Source organism: Conger conger, chromosome 12 (assembly GCF_963514075.1).
Source record: "Conger conger chromosome 12, fConCon1.1, whole genome shotgun sequence".
In the NCBI taxonomy this organism is placed as follows: domain Eukaryota; kingdom Metazoa; phylum Chordata; class Actinopteri; order Anguilliformes; family Congridae; genus Conger; species Conger conger.
The window spans coordinates 20,841,415-20,856,615 of NC_083771.1; the positions used below are offsets into that span (position 1 = coordinate 20,841,415).

At 45.7% G+C, this 15,201-nt stretch overlaps 1 protein-coding gene across 3 annotated transcripts in view; it reads left to right on the top strand.

Annotated features, from left to right (window-relative positions):
* The window catches only part of LOC133142166 (cAMP-specific 3',5'-cyclic phosphodiesterase 4D-like), a 92,562-nt gene that overhangs the window by 56,031 nt on the left and 21,330 nt on the right, over positions 1 to 15,201 (top strand). For all 3 annotated transcript variants that reach the window (XM_061263211.1, XM_061263209.1, XM_061263210.1), the window contains exons 2-4: positions 8,801 to 8,992; positions 14,534 to 14,570; positions 15,185 to 15,201. The exon at positions 15,185 to 15,201 is cut by the window's right edge and continues 60 nt beyond it. In XM_061263211.1, the coding sequence (XP_061119195.1) occupies positions 8,850 to 8,992; positions 14,534 to 14,570; positions 15,185 to 15,201 (197 nt within the window). In that variant the 5' untranslated portion in view covers positions 8,801 to 8,849. The remainder of the gene's footprint in view (positions 1 to 8,800; positions 8,993 to 14,533; positions 14,571 to 15,184) is intronic.

Consider the following 15,201-nt stretch of genomic DNA (forward strand, 5'->3'; position numbering starts at 1 on the left):
GTGAATACTTATGTACATGTGATTTCTTAGTTTTTTATTTGTAATAACTTATTTCATGTTGCCATTATGGGGTGTTGTGTGTAGAATTTTGAGGAAAAAAATGAATTTATTCCATTTTGCAATAAGGCTGTAACATAACAAAATGTGGGAAAAGTGAAGCGCTGTGAACACTTTCCGGATGCACTGTATATCCACATCACTCAGATACACAGAAGATAAGAGGGCAATCCTGTGAAAGCAATACCCTGTGAAACACATAAACACAAGTGCACACGTACACACACACACACACACACACACACACACACACACGCATGCACGCACACGCACGCACACACACACAGCTCACTATGGGTTTGAGCTGGAATCATCTGGCATCATCTTTTAAGCAACTTCGGGTTTTCCATTGACAGTGTGCAGTCCCACATTATACTTGTCAGTGGAGATCAAAGCTCAAACTGCTGTCTGAGGCACACACTTTGAAGAAACATTTATTTTCTTTTTTGGCTCTCTTGATGTTGGTTGGATATTGAACAGCTGTGCAAATGGACAGATTGTAGGCAGCATAAATCATACTGGATACTGGTGTCTGGTAAGCAAACGAGTACAGTAAAACTCAGCGATAAGCTAGCCTGCGACAGCAAAAATTTGGATATAACCATAGACCAGAGAAAAAAATCTAAGAAAAAAAGGAAGTAATTTATCATGTATTTTGAGTTCAAACTTTTCCACTTTTTTTTTCTACCCTGTAACTGGTAGACCGACCGGAAAAAAATATTGTTTTTCATTACACTTGCAAGTTTGAAGTTTTCGGTCTACACATATCACATATTAATAATAAGAATAACAATGGAGCATATGCAAAAGTCTTATGTGTAGATGCACACAGAAAGACACTTTACACCCACAGTCCCACAGCCACAGGAATTGCCAGTAAGGAGTGTCACTAGGCCTGGTAGATCCACCAACATCATTCACTGTGGTGCCTAGAAGGCAACCCTGGAAATGCATAAGGTAATCCATCAAACCGCTGATCTATATCAAGGGGCCAATTGAGGTTCTGTCGCATCATCAATGTTCATCGATAGAAAGCCATGTAAAACTTTCACACTTTGTGCTGATGGGAACAGCTCAGTCTTGCCTTGAAACTCTTCACACATCCAAACATACAGCAAACCTGATCTCTGAGTCAGAGTTCACCTGCCACTGAAGACATTGACAATTATTGCAATTAAAACTTAGCATTTAGCAGATGTACTTATCCAGAGTGACTTACAGGGTAGAGTGTGGTGTAATGCACTGCAGGAGGTCTGTCTGAACCTTGTTGAGACCCCCAGGGGCCCTGTCACCATGGAGTTTTATGTATAACTGAAGGTCAATCAAAATTCCAGAAGTCCATTCAGCTCTACAGAATGACCACTAATGCCAAAAAGAGCCCATTTTTTTCAAACACTTGTAATTGTGGGTGATAGCCGAGCAAAGTGAGAGCAGGATCTGTTGATAAGGCACGTGATGGAGGCTCTGCATTTCGGCGTATCTCCTCCTCCTATCTGAAAACATCTGGGGTAAGAGTGGGAGGACGGGAGGATACATTTGTCAAGTATTGGGATGCACCCCATGTGTCGCGTTACTGGGCTACCCTCCGCAGGCATGTGTTCGTCACATTTTTTCAATCCAAACTGAAACCAGGCAGAACTGCAACCAAGAACCACCAGGGGGGAAGCAGCTTTACTGAATTAGCTGGATAGCTGCATGGAGTGAAACCATCCATGTTCCAGATCTGGGAGGGTTCTGGTTGTTGCTCAGTGCAGTTATCCAGCTAGCTCCTGCTTTGTGACACTGGCTCCAGGTTCCTGTTTGTTTCCATGTCACTTGCTTCCACTTGCCTGCTCCAGGCCTCTCTCTGGCCCAGCTAATCTGAGCAGCAGGATAGGTGGCACATACCTTTAGTGAGATGTCAGAAACTTAACTCTAACTGAAGAAAAGGAACATCTATTCTTGGAGAACTGTTTGGTTGGAGGATTTTTAATTTGGGGAACTGCATTTTCTTACGGGGAACATTTGCACGATTGTCAAATGTTCTTCATAAACACTTTGACAAGGTTTAATCTTATAAATACCTTTGGGAATCCAGGCCCAGGACACAAGTGTTCCTGATAAGATGGAGTGCAGGCTCCTGGCTTCTGAGGAGAGCCGTGAGATAATGGCATAATAGCCTGATGGACTCCAGCCCCCGCCTCGAAAGAATGATCATGCACATGCACTCAGTGACTGCGATAACACTTTCCCCTGCATGTTAATGCTCTTTCCAGCCTGTGGTTTCAGTCTGGCGCTTATACCTGAGGAGATGTGTCCGGGTGCTGCTCCTATATGGCCTGTGCACATTGCCAGAGACACACACTTTGCAGCTCAGTTCTGGAAATACAATGCAGTGCCTTCCTTCCTCTCTCTCTCCCTCTCTCTCTATCTATTCTCTCTCCAGCTATACTTTCTCTCTCCTCTCACTCTCTTTCTATACCTTTCTCTACTCTCTCCTGCTCTCTGCTTTCTCTCCCTGTCTCTCTCTCTTTCTCTCTCATACTATTTCTCCCTACTCTCTCCCACTCTCTTCCCCTTTCTCTCGCTCTCTCGTTCTCCATCAGTATACGTACTCTCACGGTGACCTCTGCAGATCTGGGCCAAGGGCGACTCCCCTCCACCCAGATGCCCCTCCCCTCATCACATCTCTGCCCCCTTTATAAATAAACATGTGATAGTCTGCGCCCTGTTAGGGGGGGCCTTCAGCCCAATTATGTGGCCCCTCCGGGGGCTCGTGCGTCATCCCACAGCCTTCGTCAAAAATGAGCCACGGCACCCCTCCTTGTAGAGACCGGATGATGTGTCCCCCCCGACCCCCACACCCACCTCATTTGGGCAACGCCCTCCATGGTTCCCGAGTCTCCATGGTTACCCTGTGCCCCGTGTCCTCGCAGGCTCTCCTCTCACACGCCACGGTTACATGAAACAAACATCCCAACAGGGTGGTGGCATGACCGCAGGCACAGTGTGGCAGTCTGGGTGTTTTTTGTATCGCTTGGTTAGATACGAATCCCTGCTCGATTCAGCTCAATTCTCACCGTACATTCAGCCTTCTCTGGAGGCCGCTGCGGCCTGGTAGCACATGGTGGAACCTCGCAGAACCTGCTAGAACTGGTAGAATCTGACTGGTAGAATCTGACCAAAGACGGCATCGCAGTAGGAATGGAGCCGAAAGCATCCATTTGATGCTTACAAAATCCACAGTCCCCTCTACCCCTTACTCTCCCATGACCCACATTCCCTCAGGTATGTGGAACGCCTTGTGTCAGATCCCACGGATAAGCACTGTTTTTCCAGGAATCCCGGGCTGGAATGTCAGGGCCAGTCCTGATATAAGCCAGGTCTAATGAAGTCTGGGAACAGATGTAGGCGGCGACACAAATAAAGGAAGAGTGGAATTACTTAGTGTGGTCTCTGGTATCTTAACTTATCTTATTCAATATCTCACGGTTCCTCATTAGACTTGGTGTCTCATGCTATCTCATTAGGTTCAGTCCCAGGGTGCATTGGTCAGACAGTTTTTTCCCAACACAGGTTAGAAATGTAAAGAAATGATTGGCTGTCATTGAATTGTGTTTGGTACACCATGGCTCGAAGTAGGTAGTCGGACTGTATCATCTCTGCACTTCACAATACATTTAAATGATATCGGTGTCTGTTTATGACTATAAACTATGCTCATTGATCCTTGCAGTTAAATATCATTATAAACGACCGATCACTAAATAGCTAAGAAGTTGTAATGCTGGTCAGGGAAACTGCCCTTATGTAGTGCAGTGATTGAATCATAGTTTAAGGTTTGTGGGCAGCCTATAGCCTGACGGCTAAGGTGCTTGACTTCGGCTTGGAAGGTTGGTGGTTCAAGCCCCAAGGTAGCCTCAATAAGATCAGTACAGCTGTTGGGCCCCTGAGCAAGGCCCTTAACCCCACATTGCTAAATAGCTGTAATGTAATGTCTGTTGCATCTGCAAAATGCGCTAGTAGTCACACTAAATGAAAGAACTTAATACTTATAATCCACAAGGTAATATTTCAATAATATTACAATATTACAGTATTGCACCTACATATATGTAGAATTATAGACAAACAAAAGTATGCCTTTACATGAAAGTGCACACTGAGAGTGTTAATATGGGCGGCCGCATAGAGCTGGGGGTGAGGAGAAGGCATCGAGTGAGGGAAGTAGTGCTGCTGAAAATATGTTTACAAAAGCACTGAGGTGTTGACTGAGGGCATTCCAGAGTTAGGGGCCGATCGCACTGAAAGATGGTAGGTCTGGTTTCAAGCCAATATTATGAAATGTGTTTATCTGTTTATCTGTTTATTTGTACACAATTGCATGTTCAACTTTATGCACAGAATTTAGTGTATGAATATACCATTAATTGATTTGATTGTAGCATACACACTGAAGTTTTGCATGCTAATTGGCGAATAAAAAAGCGAAATAAAAAAGCAAGTTTAATTTGTTGACAGCTTGAGCATGATTTGGCTTTGTTCGTGAAATGGAAAGGATGTTTTGCCATGTGCATAGGGTCCTGGCATTAGCATTAGCCTCAGAAGCTGGTGTTGAGGATAGGGTCCTAGTGTTGGCATTAGCCTTAGTTGCTGGTATTGAGGATAAGGTCCTAGCATTATCATTAGCCTCGGATGCTGGTGTTGAGGATAGGGTCCCAGCATTAGCTTCAGTAGCTGGTCGATTGTCTGGCTCAGACTGAGCTGCGAGGCGTGTTGGCGCTGGGTTGTGCGGAGTATACAGTTTGACTGGTAACACTATAGCCAAGGTCTTCTCACATTAGCCTCACCAGGGACAGCTTCCCCTGGGGCTGTATAACAGATCTCACAGAGACAGGTCCACTGGGGCTGTATAACAGCGCTCACACGGACAGGTCCACTGGGGCTGTATAACAGAGCTCACAGAGACAGGTCCACTGGGGCTGTATAACAGCGCTCACACGGACAGGTCCACTGGGGCTGTATAACAGAGCTCACAGGGACAGCTTCCACTGGGGCTGTATAACAGCGCTCACAGAGACAGGTCCACTGGGGCTATATAACAGATCTCACAGGGACAGGTCCACTGGGGCTGTATAACAGATCTCACAGGGACAGGCTGGCTTCAGCTTGCAGCCGGGCAGGGTTTTCAACTGATCGCCTTCAGGTGCTGAGCATAGAAGTCAGCTATAAGGCAGAACAAATGTGTACGTGTGTGCCTGTGTGCATGCAGGCATGCCTGTGTGTGTGTGTGTGTGTGTGTGTGTGTGTGTGTGTGTGCGCGTACATGCATATGTATATGCGTATGTGTCTGAGAACCTGAGAAGCAGACAGAAATCTCAGCCCAGCTGAAACATGAACCCTGTATGACAAAGCGCCATTTTACCAGGACTGGGCCTCTCTGAATCTGAGCTGTCTATTTGTGGCCCTGAAAGGCCTTTGTTTAGGTGCATGCCTTTTTGACAAAGCAATCTGTCTTAATATACAATTAAATATTAAATAATAATATAATGGATTCCAATTTCTAACCACATAACACACTTCCTAAAGTAACACTGGTACAGGTTTATGGCAAACAGTGCCTTAATTCACTCAAATACTTTTTGTCCTGTTGCACATTTCCCCCTTCAATAACACAATTAATTCTGGGCATTTATATTATATATTATTTATATTTTAATTTTTTTTTTTATTTACAAAAGTAAATTAGCTTTGCACATACATTTTGCAGTTGTTGTCCATTTCTTTGCTAAAACTCTTGGTTTCACTGGGCAGCCGTTACAGAACACAGGTTAGATAAGGTACAATTCCCATGAAGGGCCAGATTTACATACATAAAACTATCATCGCAAAATGCAGCCTGACGAGAGTACGTTGGTGCGGTCGCAGTTTGCCTGAAATGACGTCTTATTAACTAAGATTACAGCCAGTCACATATTCAGCGAATGGGACTGCCTGCTAATCGCATTTTGCGAAGGAAACAGCTGGAAATGTGGCTTAAAAACCTCCTGTTTAGTGCACCATTGGATGTCAGGAAATTAATGTATCTTCTGGTGCCATATAAGAGTGCATACAGCTCTACAGACAACACGCTGTGTGTACTGTGATCTTGTAGCTGCGCCTGCCATTGTCAATAGAAGTAATCCAGATGTGAGACTGTGGAATGTTGCTAGGAGCTAGACTATTGCCGGGATGGAATGGGAACATTTGGGGGAGGTTTAAGGTCATCTTTTATTTCTCCCTGAAGAGTAGTTATTTCTATGGCTGGGTGTTTGTCACAGAAGATGGATTCCATGATATTTGTTTTTTTTGCAGTTCCATGAATTTTTGAGTTTTTAGTGCTTTCAGTTTGGCACAAATACATGCACCAGCTTATCCATGCATTTATTAATATTATTTACAGCGACTTGCTTTTTAAGTAAGCAGTTGTTTCTGTTGCTAGAGTTGTGCATGCTATCTCAAAAGTGTCTCATTGCTGCGTGTGAGTTCTATTTGTTCTAAATTCCTATTTTTAAACACTTTTTTTAAACAGTTTTTTTTGGAGGCTGGTCTGTGACGATAGCCAATTCATTGGTTGCAAGAATGAATTAATAGCCTAATACTTCATATAAATAATCTATTGAAATGTGCCATTCTTTTTGTGAAGATTCTCCTAGTGCATCTTCTATGCCTTTATCTGTGCCTCCATCTCCATCATCTCCCTTGATCTATGCCTGCTCTTTAGAGGCTGAGAAAAATGTCTTGCACAAGTCAAGCCTTGTTAATTGTGTTGATCTTTCGGAAATTCAGTGGAATATGTAATCTTCCACACTTATAATATCTCCGCTCGCTATTTCCACAATCCCCTCTTAAATGCATGCGTATTAAGGAGAGAAGTGTGCCTTCCAGTGACTCACTTACACAATACAGATACCGCGGTTCTAGCTCCGTGCACCTCTTCGATACATAAGGCCCATATTTCTGGAGCAGAGTGCATCATCCGGCCCAAAATATCAGTTACCCATAGCCAAGAAAATCAAGTCCAGTTCTCATGGTAAGCACAGCCTAAGACAGTCAAGGTTATGCAATAAACTAGACATTTAAGACATGATTAAAAGTGATATGTTTACGAGCAACAACATTAAGATGAAAGGAACAGCGTTGAGATTTAGCCACATCTTCCAGAAGGTCTCGGCAAACCCAAGGCCTAATTTTGGCCGTTCCCAGAAGTGGCTTCGATTTAGCCACTCTCCCAAAGAGACCATACATTTTTTTTTTACGATTCAAGTAGTTCTGAAGTAGACCCACAGCAGTCCTGTGGAGTTATTTTCACATTGTTAGGCGTCTCAGGACTGTGTTGAAACTGTATGGACCGAGATTATTCAGACATGTTTTGGACCCTGTTGGGGTTAAATGAAGTGTGAAGTCATGGTGAACATCCATGACAGTTCACCATCAGGGACCATGTTTCCACAGCAAACACAGATTCATTTTCTCCAGTGTTCATAGCACAGAGCATATTGAGTTTCACATGCATATTCGACCCAGGCACCAGTCTTAAACCCAGTGTACCGCGTTGTGGTTTTGGGGGGGGGGACAACTTGGGTTGTGGGGATTATACTTGAACCACACGCTGTCCTCTGCACTCTGACATCACGGCGTAAGGACAAGTGCCTCAGCGGCCCTGGTTATGACGCTGGCGTCATAACCACCGTCGTAATCGCCGAAACGCACCGGGCCCTGCTAACGTGTGTTCCTGTGCGTTGCCATGGCGAGGGCGTGGATCTTCTGGGGCCGTGAGGATTAAGGGCTGAGCCCGATGATGTCACTTCCCCCCGGGCGGCGGACGTCAGGGACGGGAATCCCCCTTCCTAGAAGTTGTCACAGGGCTTATGCTGGGATGACCTGCTGGGATCAGGGTAGGCCAGGCCCCACTCAGGCTCTCCCTGAGTAATTAGGGAGGCCCTCCTGGTGAAATCCCCGCTTAAGCAGCTCAGCACACCTGTCACTCGGGAGAGAGAGCCTCCGTCATTCTGTAAGCTGCCTACGCACTAGTGTTTTACCAGGGCTGGACTTACTGCTGGAGCCCCCTCCCCCTACTCAGCAACGCTCACCAGCTTGGTTTCTGTGGTGATTCTCACCCCCCCTGGTCAGAGACAGTTTTCTGTGTTCTAATTGGCTAATGCTGCTGCCTCCCCTCTCCCTGTTTTCACCGTGGTCTGATTTCAGTGCTGTTATAGAGAACCACTGTTCAATTTTTATTGTTAGATCAGTGAACCGCTGTTAGATTCTTATTGTTAGATCAGTGAACCGCTGTTCAGTTTTTATGGTTAAATCAGTGAACCGCTGTTCAATTCTGAGAGCTGATGTGTTTTCACTGTGTGTTTTGGAATGCAGCAGCGATTGTCATAATAAAGTTTTTATCTTATGCTACAGTTCACACTGGTAGACCTTTCTTCTTTTGTGATCAAATGTTTTTTTATTTTAAAAAAAATGTAATACAATACAGTTTAAAGTATTTTGTCTCTGTCTCATAACTCCCCTCACCCTCCCCCATGGCGACAGCCACCCATCCCCCACCCTCTGGAGTATGGAATATAGTGCAGTTAAGGCAAATATATTTATTATATATCATAGACTTTAAGCTGCAGTGAGGCCAGCCAGCCATGTGCATGTTTGAGGTGGAGGCGAATGAGGTTTGGGGTACACGGTCAGTCCTCTCTAACGCGTTTCCTCTGAACCCCAGCTTCGATGTGGACAATGGCACGTCCTCGGGAAGGAGTCCCCTGGATCCCATGACAAGCCCCGGCTCGGGCCTCATCCTCCAGGCCAACTTCGTGCACAGCCAGCGGAGGGAGTCCTTCCTGTACCGCTCCGACAGCGACTATGAGCTGTCCCCCAAGTCCATGTCCAGGAACTCCTCCATAGCCAGCGACATGTAAGTCCCCCCCCCGCCCTGTCCCCCTCTCTGACTGCTCTCTGTCCATCCATCCATTCCCCCACCAGTAACGGACACTGGCTGGAGTAACATCCCCCCCCCCCCCGTTATTTCTGGAGAAAAATCTTCTAGTTTGCTGTGAGGTTTTTCATCTGTTTGGCTGACAAACCAATCTGCCATATGAGACCTGCAGATTGCATTGTGTGTGTGTGTGTGTGTGTGTGTGTGGGGTGGGGTGCGTGTATCACACAGTAGTACTGAGGACCCAAGGATCTGTTTTCGCTGAGCTGTGAGAGAGGGGAAAGGCTGACTCTCCTTTCTGATCCCTGGGGCTTATTCCCTTACACCGGGGCAGGAAGTGATGTGGACTCTACAGTGCCTGCAGCGTCAGCCTCATCCTCACTCCATTGCTGGCTCCTTAACGCAGCTCAGAGTCCTATAGTCCTGCCAGTCCCATATGCTAGTGTCTCTCTGGCCTCATATGCTGGTGGTTCACTAGCCAATATGCTAATGGGTCACAAGCCCGATACGCTAATTGTTCTCTATTACATTACATTACGTTACATTACATTAATGCCATTTGGCAGACGCTCTTATCCAGAGCAACGTACAGTTGATTAGATTAAGCAGGAGACAATCCTCCCCTGGAGCAATGCAGGGTTAAGGGCCTTGCTCAAGGGCCCAATGGCTGTGCGGATCTTATTATGGCTACACCGGGGATCGAACCACCGACCTTGCGGGTACCAGTCATGTACCTTAACCACTACACTACAGGCCGCCCCCAATATGCTAATGCTTCACTAGCCCTATATGCTAATGGCTAACCAGTCCAATATGCTTCACATAATGCCTGTGTGTAAGACTAGGAGCCAATGGAACATTGTAAATACCAGTTCGCTGGCAAACACCTTCAGAGATTCAGAAACAGAAACATGACCACTGCAAACAACGCTCTTTGCCAGATTCCTGTGAGAAAGCCTCTGGCCGCATGTTGAAGCGATGCATTGGGTCAGAGCCAGGCCGCTTCACCCCGTTCCTCTCTGGATCGGTACCGTGACGGGAATAGGTTTGGGTGATTCACAACCGTTCCAAAAGCAGGTTACTGTGTTCTCGGCTGTCTTGTTCCTGACTGCTCTGTCCTTATTGATAGGAATAACCACCTACCGAGGCCAGGCTTGGTCTCGCGGAGATCTGAGCCCGTTATTAGTGGAACGTAAGTGATGGCGCTAGTTATCCCCTCACCCCCCTCCCACCACCACCCCCACCCCTGGAGCAGCAGACCTGTTTTGCAGTCAGCACGGAATGCCCTGCCTGTTTTGCATTGCCTTGCTTTGCACCCGCAAGCATCAGCATTAGCTCCGCCTCACATGCTGAAGAAACCCCACCCTTCCCCCTCCCCTTTAATGCACAGAACACAATATATGGATATGAAAACTGAAAACAGAAAAAAATATATCACTTTCCAAGACAGGAGTCCATTACCCAGTATTTGTTCTTCATGGTCTTTTTGAGGTTCTGGGAATAAAAGCTTAGAAGGGCGTTTTGGTATTCTGGGCATTAAAAACATTCCATTCTCTTATCCTTCCTCAAACTTTGAGGTCACCAGGACAGAACGACCATGGACCTTGAAAGGCTTTGGATGCAAGTCTGGCTTCGGCGAGAGGCTCCATTTTACTCCTCCTCTCTCTGCTGTATGAAAGCTTGTGCCCTCCCACCCTCCCATGGTCTTGCGTTGCATGATGACATCTTAGCTGAAATGTAAAAGACGCAACCCCCCCTCACCCAACCCCCGAAAAATCATCCACAACATCACCAGCATTCTAGACTTCATCTACTGTACAGTCCAAGTCAGAGGTTACCAAACCAGGAAGCACAGACCACAACAAAAATAAGGAGGGCCTATATCGAGGGACTTGCTGAGTGTCTGCTATATTTAGCGTAACAGGCTAATAACCTCTTGGCGTGGTGCTGAGAACTGTAGATCAATAGCTTGTTAAAAGTATAATTGTACATTAACTGCTGTCGGCCTTCTGGCTTGCTCGACGAAGGCCGTCCGCTCAGAGACTTGCTAGTGTGTCTAGTTGGTGGTTTCACCTCCTGACGCAGTGATTCACTAACAGACACCCAGCTAGTATACCTTGGTATACCAGTGGTACACCCAGTTAAACAGCTGTGATGTGAGAAGTGTTTCTTTACAGGTGATTCTTCAGAAAATACAGCATAGTGAATGCATTCTACCATCCTGCTCTCAAAGGTCCCCTTTTGTAATGTTTCTTGGCAATTTCATATTATTCCACAAGGTCTGCCAAACAATTGCAGTGCATTTATAATATATATAAATCCAGTGAGCTTCTCACCCCTCAAACTGAACATTCAATTTGTGACCCAGCAAAGGCTTGAGATGCATCTCTACTCCACCATCTCACAGGGAGGTGAAAAATGCAAAAACCTTTGCGTGTTTAAACATGTTCGTCAACTGGTTTTAAAGGTGGAGATTGTACTATATGTATCTGTGATAACAAGTTGCAATATTATGTAATGCTGGTCTTCTATTGTTATAAAATATTCTTGTTTAATGACAGAAATGGCCATACTTTCTTCTTCTATTGTCCAAAATTAGTCTTTTTTTCTGGGCACGAGTTAGGATTCTCAGGATTTGGGTTATGGCTTTTGTTAGGGTTAGTTAAAGTAAAGTAAAAATTACGAATTTGGAGACATCCCTGCTGAAAAAAACAGCTCAAGCTGGGTTTTGAAACAGCTGGTAGCTGGCTGATCAGTTCAGACCAACTCCCAGCTTGACATGGTTAGACCAGATCAAGCTGGTTGAAACAGCCCAGACAAGATACCAGCACTAGCTGGTTGACCAGCTCATTCTTGGCTAGGCCAGCTTGCCCAGCTCAATTTTCAAGCTGGTCAGGCTGGCATAGCTGGATTTTACAGCAGGGATGGGAACAGGTTTTGTTTGCCCTCTGTGACTGCCTATAGGACCTCATATAGTGTTACTCAGCACCCAGTCATGCATAATGTACGGCTTTAAGAGGCATATGCCAGCTTCTCAAATCACATCCATTACAAAGGCCAACAAAAACCTGGCGAAGTGCAGAGCAAGAGGGAGAGAGGGGGAGAGAGAGAGAAGGAGAGAGGGAGTGAGGGAGAGAGGGAGAAGGAGTGGAATGTATGAATAGGGAGGGAGGAGGATGGATAAAGAGGGAGAGAGCAAAAGAAAGGGAGAGTTATGGAATCGAACACACACAGAAACGAGAGAAGAAGGTTTGTTGGCAAATGGTGGTGAGGTTTGGGCAGGACACCCCCACACTCTGCCTCCTGACTAACAGACACCCCACTTTCCTGAGGAGGTCACTGTCACTAATGTGACCATGTTAATGGAAACCAATGGAAGGCAATGGGAATCCGCTGGCATGACAGAAACTGCACCCAGCATTACTCCATTTACTGTTTAAAGGTCCTTTATTGTGAAGAATGACATCTCCCTTACTATGTGGATTATAAAGGAGTTGAAGGTGCTATAAAGTGTAACAGCTTACCTAAAGACACAGTCACTAAAACAGCCTGTCCTTGGCAAAGCGAAGAATGTAAAACTTACTTAAAACCACACAAACATCTTATGGGTATCAGGACCGAAAATAAAACACTGGAAAGGTGTACAAAATGGGACCTTTAAGCAATTAATGAACTTGCCAGACTGTATTTGTGAAGAAAAAATAATCTTTTGATCATTCTTGATTATTCTTGATTATTTGATTATCCTTTTGTGTGTTTATTTTGTGTATTGATTGGTGGAATACTGGCCCTGTGTATCTTATTTCATTTGAAGAGGAAATATGGGGGAAATAAAACCACTTGTTTTTTTTTGCCTCTTTCATATTTGCTTAAAAGTCGGCATTTCGTGCCCATTGCTTGCTCTGGGTGGAAAGCAGTAAGGTTTGTTTGAACGTTTTCAAAATTCTTCTCGCTCTGTTATCCCATGCTGGCCCCAGAAGCATAAACAGAATCTGGAGAAAATGTGGTTAAAAATGTAAATATGCTGAATATAACGAGTCACCGCAAAGGCTGGCCGGGACATCCAAAGCCAAAACGAGCGCGTGGCTTTCACAAGTCTGGACACGTCAACCCTCCTGTCTGCAGTCTCTCCTGGCTCTTTAAGTGCAGGATTTAAACACAACTGAGTTTTTTTACTTCTGTATTTTGCGGCTTTTAAGTTGTTTAAAAGCTTTCACAAGTAGCTGCCCGGATGTTTGAACGGGGCGAGTTTGGATCAGAGGAGCTAACTTCAGTTTGTCCTCAAGACGGGAGACAGGTTTTTGTCACTTGTCTAAATGTTTGTTCAGGAGCAGATTGCAGGGAAACACTCTTCTCCGACTCTGCAAAACACCCAATACTCCCAGCAGCTGAGATCCACCAGCCGTTCTGCTCCTGCCAGATAGACTGTTGAGGACACGGAGAGAGGGAGTGAGAGAGAGGGGGAGAGAGAGATTGAGAGAAAGAGTGAGAGAGAATAGCTGGTTTGAGAATGTGCTCTCTCTGACAGAGAGCTCACAGGCCGCCCCCCCCTCCCCCCAAAGTCCACAGAGCAGGGTGTCAGCTTACTGCCAGTCCCTTCCCAACCTCCTTCGCAAAAAGGGGGTCACTCTCGTGTCATGGTCACACCCTGACCCCCAAAAGTGAGCGAGCAGGAATTCCCTTTTTAAATCAGGAATACACCCCAAAATGACACTTCCTGCTGACTTCCTTACAAGAGTCAATGTTTTGGCCTGTGTGGTCTCCATAACACAGGAGGAAGGCCCCGTGGTCTGAAACAACACTGTTCTCATTCCTCAGGTACCTGCTTGGTAAATGGCTATGTTGCGCCTTCATAGTCTGTATCTCTTCTGTCAAAATCTGTCCTCCTGATCGCTCGCCTCTCCTGTCCCAGCCGGTGCTGGAGAGGCGTGTCAGGGTCTTGTGGAAATGTTTCACAGCTGGCATCACTGCGCACTTCCAACTGGCCATTTTTTTCCCACAATCATGATGTTGTTTTTTTGAGGAATGACTGGCAAAGCATGAACCCTTCTTCAAGGAGAGTGTAGAGTGCACTTTACTGTTGAGTGCAGTAAAGTGTACTCTGTACCATAGAGTGCGCAATAGTGTACTCTGTACCATAGAGTGCACCATAATGTTCTCTATACCATAGAGTGCACCAGAGTGTGCTCTGTATAGAGTGCACAATGTTGCGCTCTATACCATAGAGTGCACCAGTGTGCACTGTACCATAGAGTGAAGCATAGTGTGTTCTGCTTGGCTGCCCCTAGCTGGACAGAAGAACCATAAATCGTTGGGGCCCTGTGGGACCGACTGCGTGAAACAGCCAAACCATATACTCCATAGCACTCTGTGGCATCCATGAATCTCAAAGCTTATTTTAAACCTTTAAATTTGGTATGAATGTATGGTTCTTCTGTGTGGCCGACTGCATGCAGCTACCAAGGTTGTAGACCCATTTCAGATGACCAACAAACACCTTTATCTGTCTTTGTCTTTCAGCCATGGAGATGACCTGATTGTAACACCATTTGCACAGGTATGTCTGTTTCTTCTTTGGACAATGAAACATTTCCCCCCACAATTTACAATGCTCAGCACATGTATAAGAATCCAGTCCTGGGGGGCCACAGTGGCTGCTGGTTTAACTCCAGTCCTGGAGGACCTCAGTGTCTGCAGGTTTAACTCCAGTCCTGGAGGACCTCAGTGTCTGCAGGTTTAACTCCAGTCCTGGAGGACCTCAGTGTCTGCAGGTTTAACTCCAGTCCTGGAGGACCTCAGTGTCTGCAGGTTTAACTCCAGTCCTGGAGGACCACAGGGTCTGCAGGTTTAACTCCAGTCCTGGAGGACCACAGGGTCTGCAGGTTTTTGGTGTGTTTTAGCACCAGTGACTCATTTGTCTTGATTGGCTGACAAATTCACACAATCTGTTGCTGAGGCTTTAATTGAAATTAAACACCAAATTCCTCCCGACACTGCCGCCCTGCATTGCCTCCAGGACCTGTGTTTCACGCGTAGTGTCTGACAGCTCCTGCTCCTATCACATCTTATCAATGTCACACATCTCCTGATTGGAATTGCAGAATACAATGTGTAAAAGTTAATAAGACATTGCATTGTCTCTGAACACCTGTTAATTCTCATGCTATTTAGGTGCTGGCTAGTTTGAG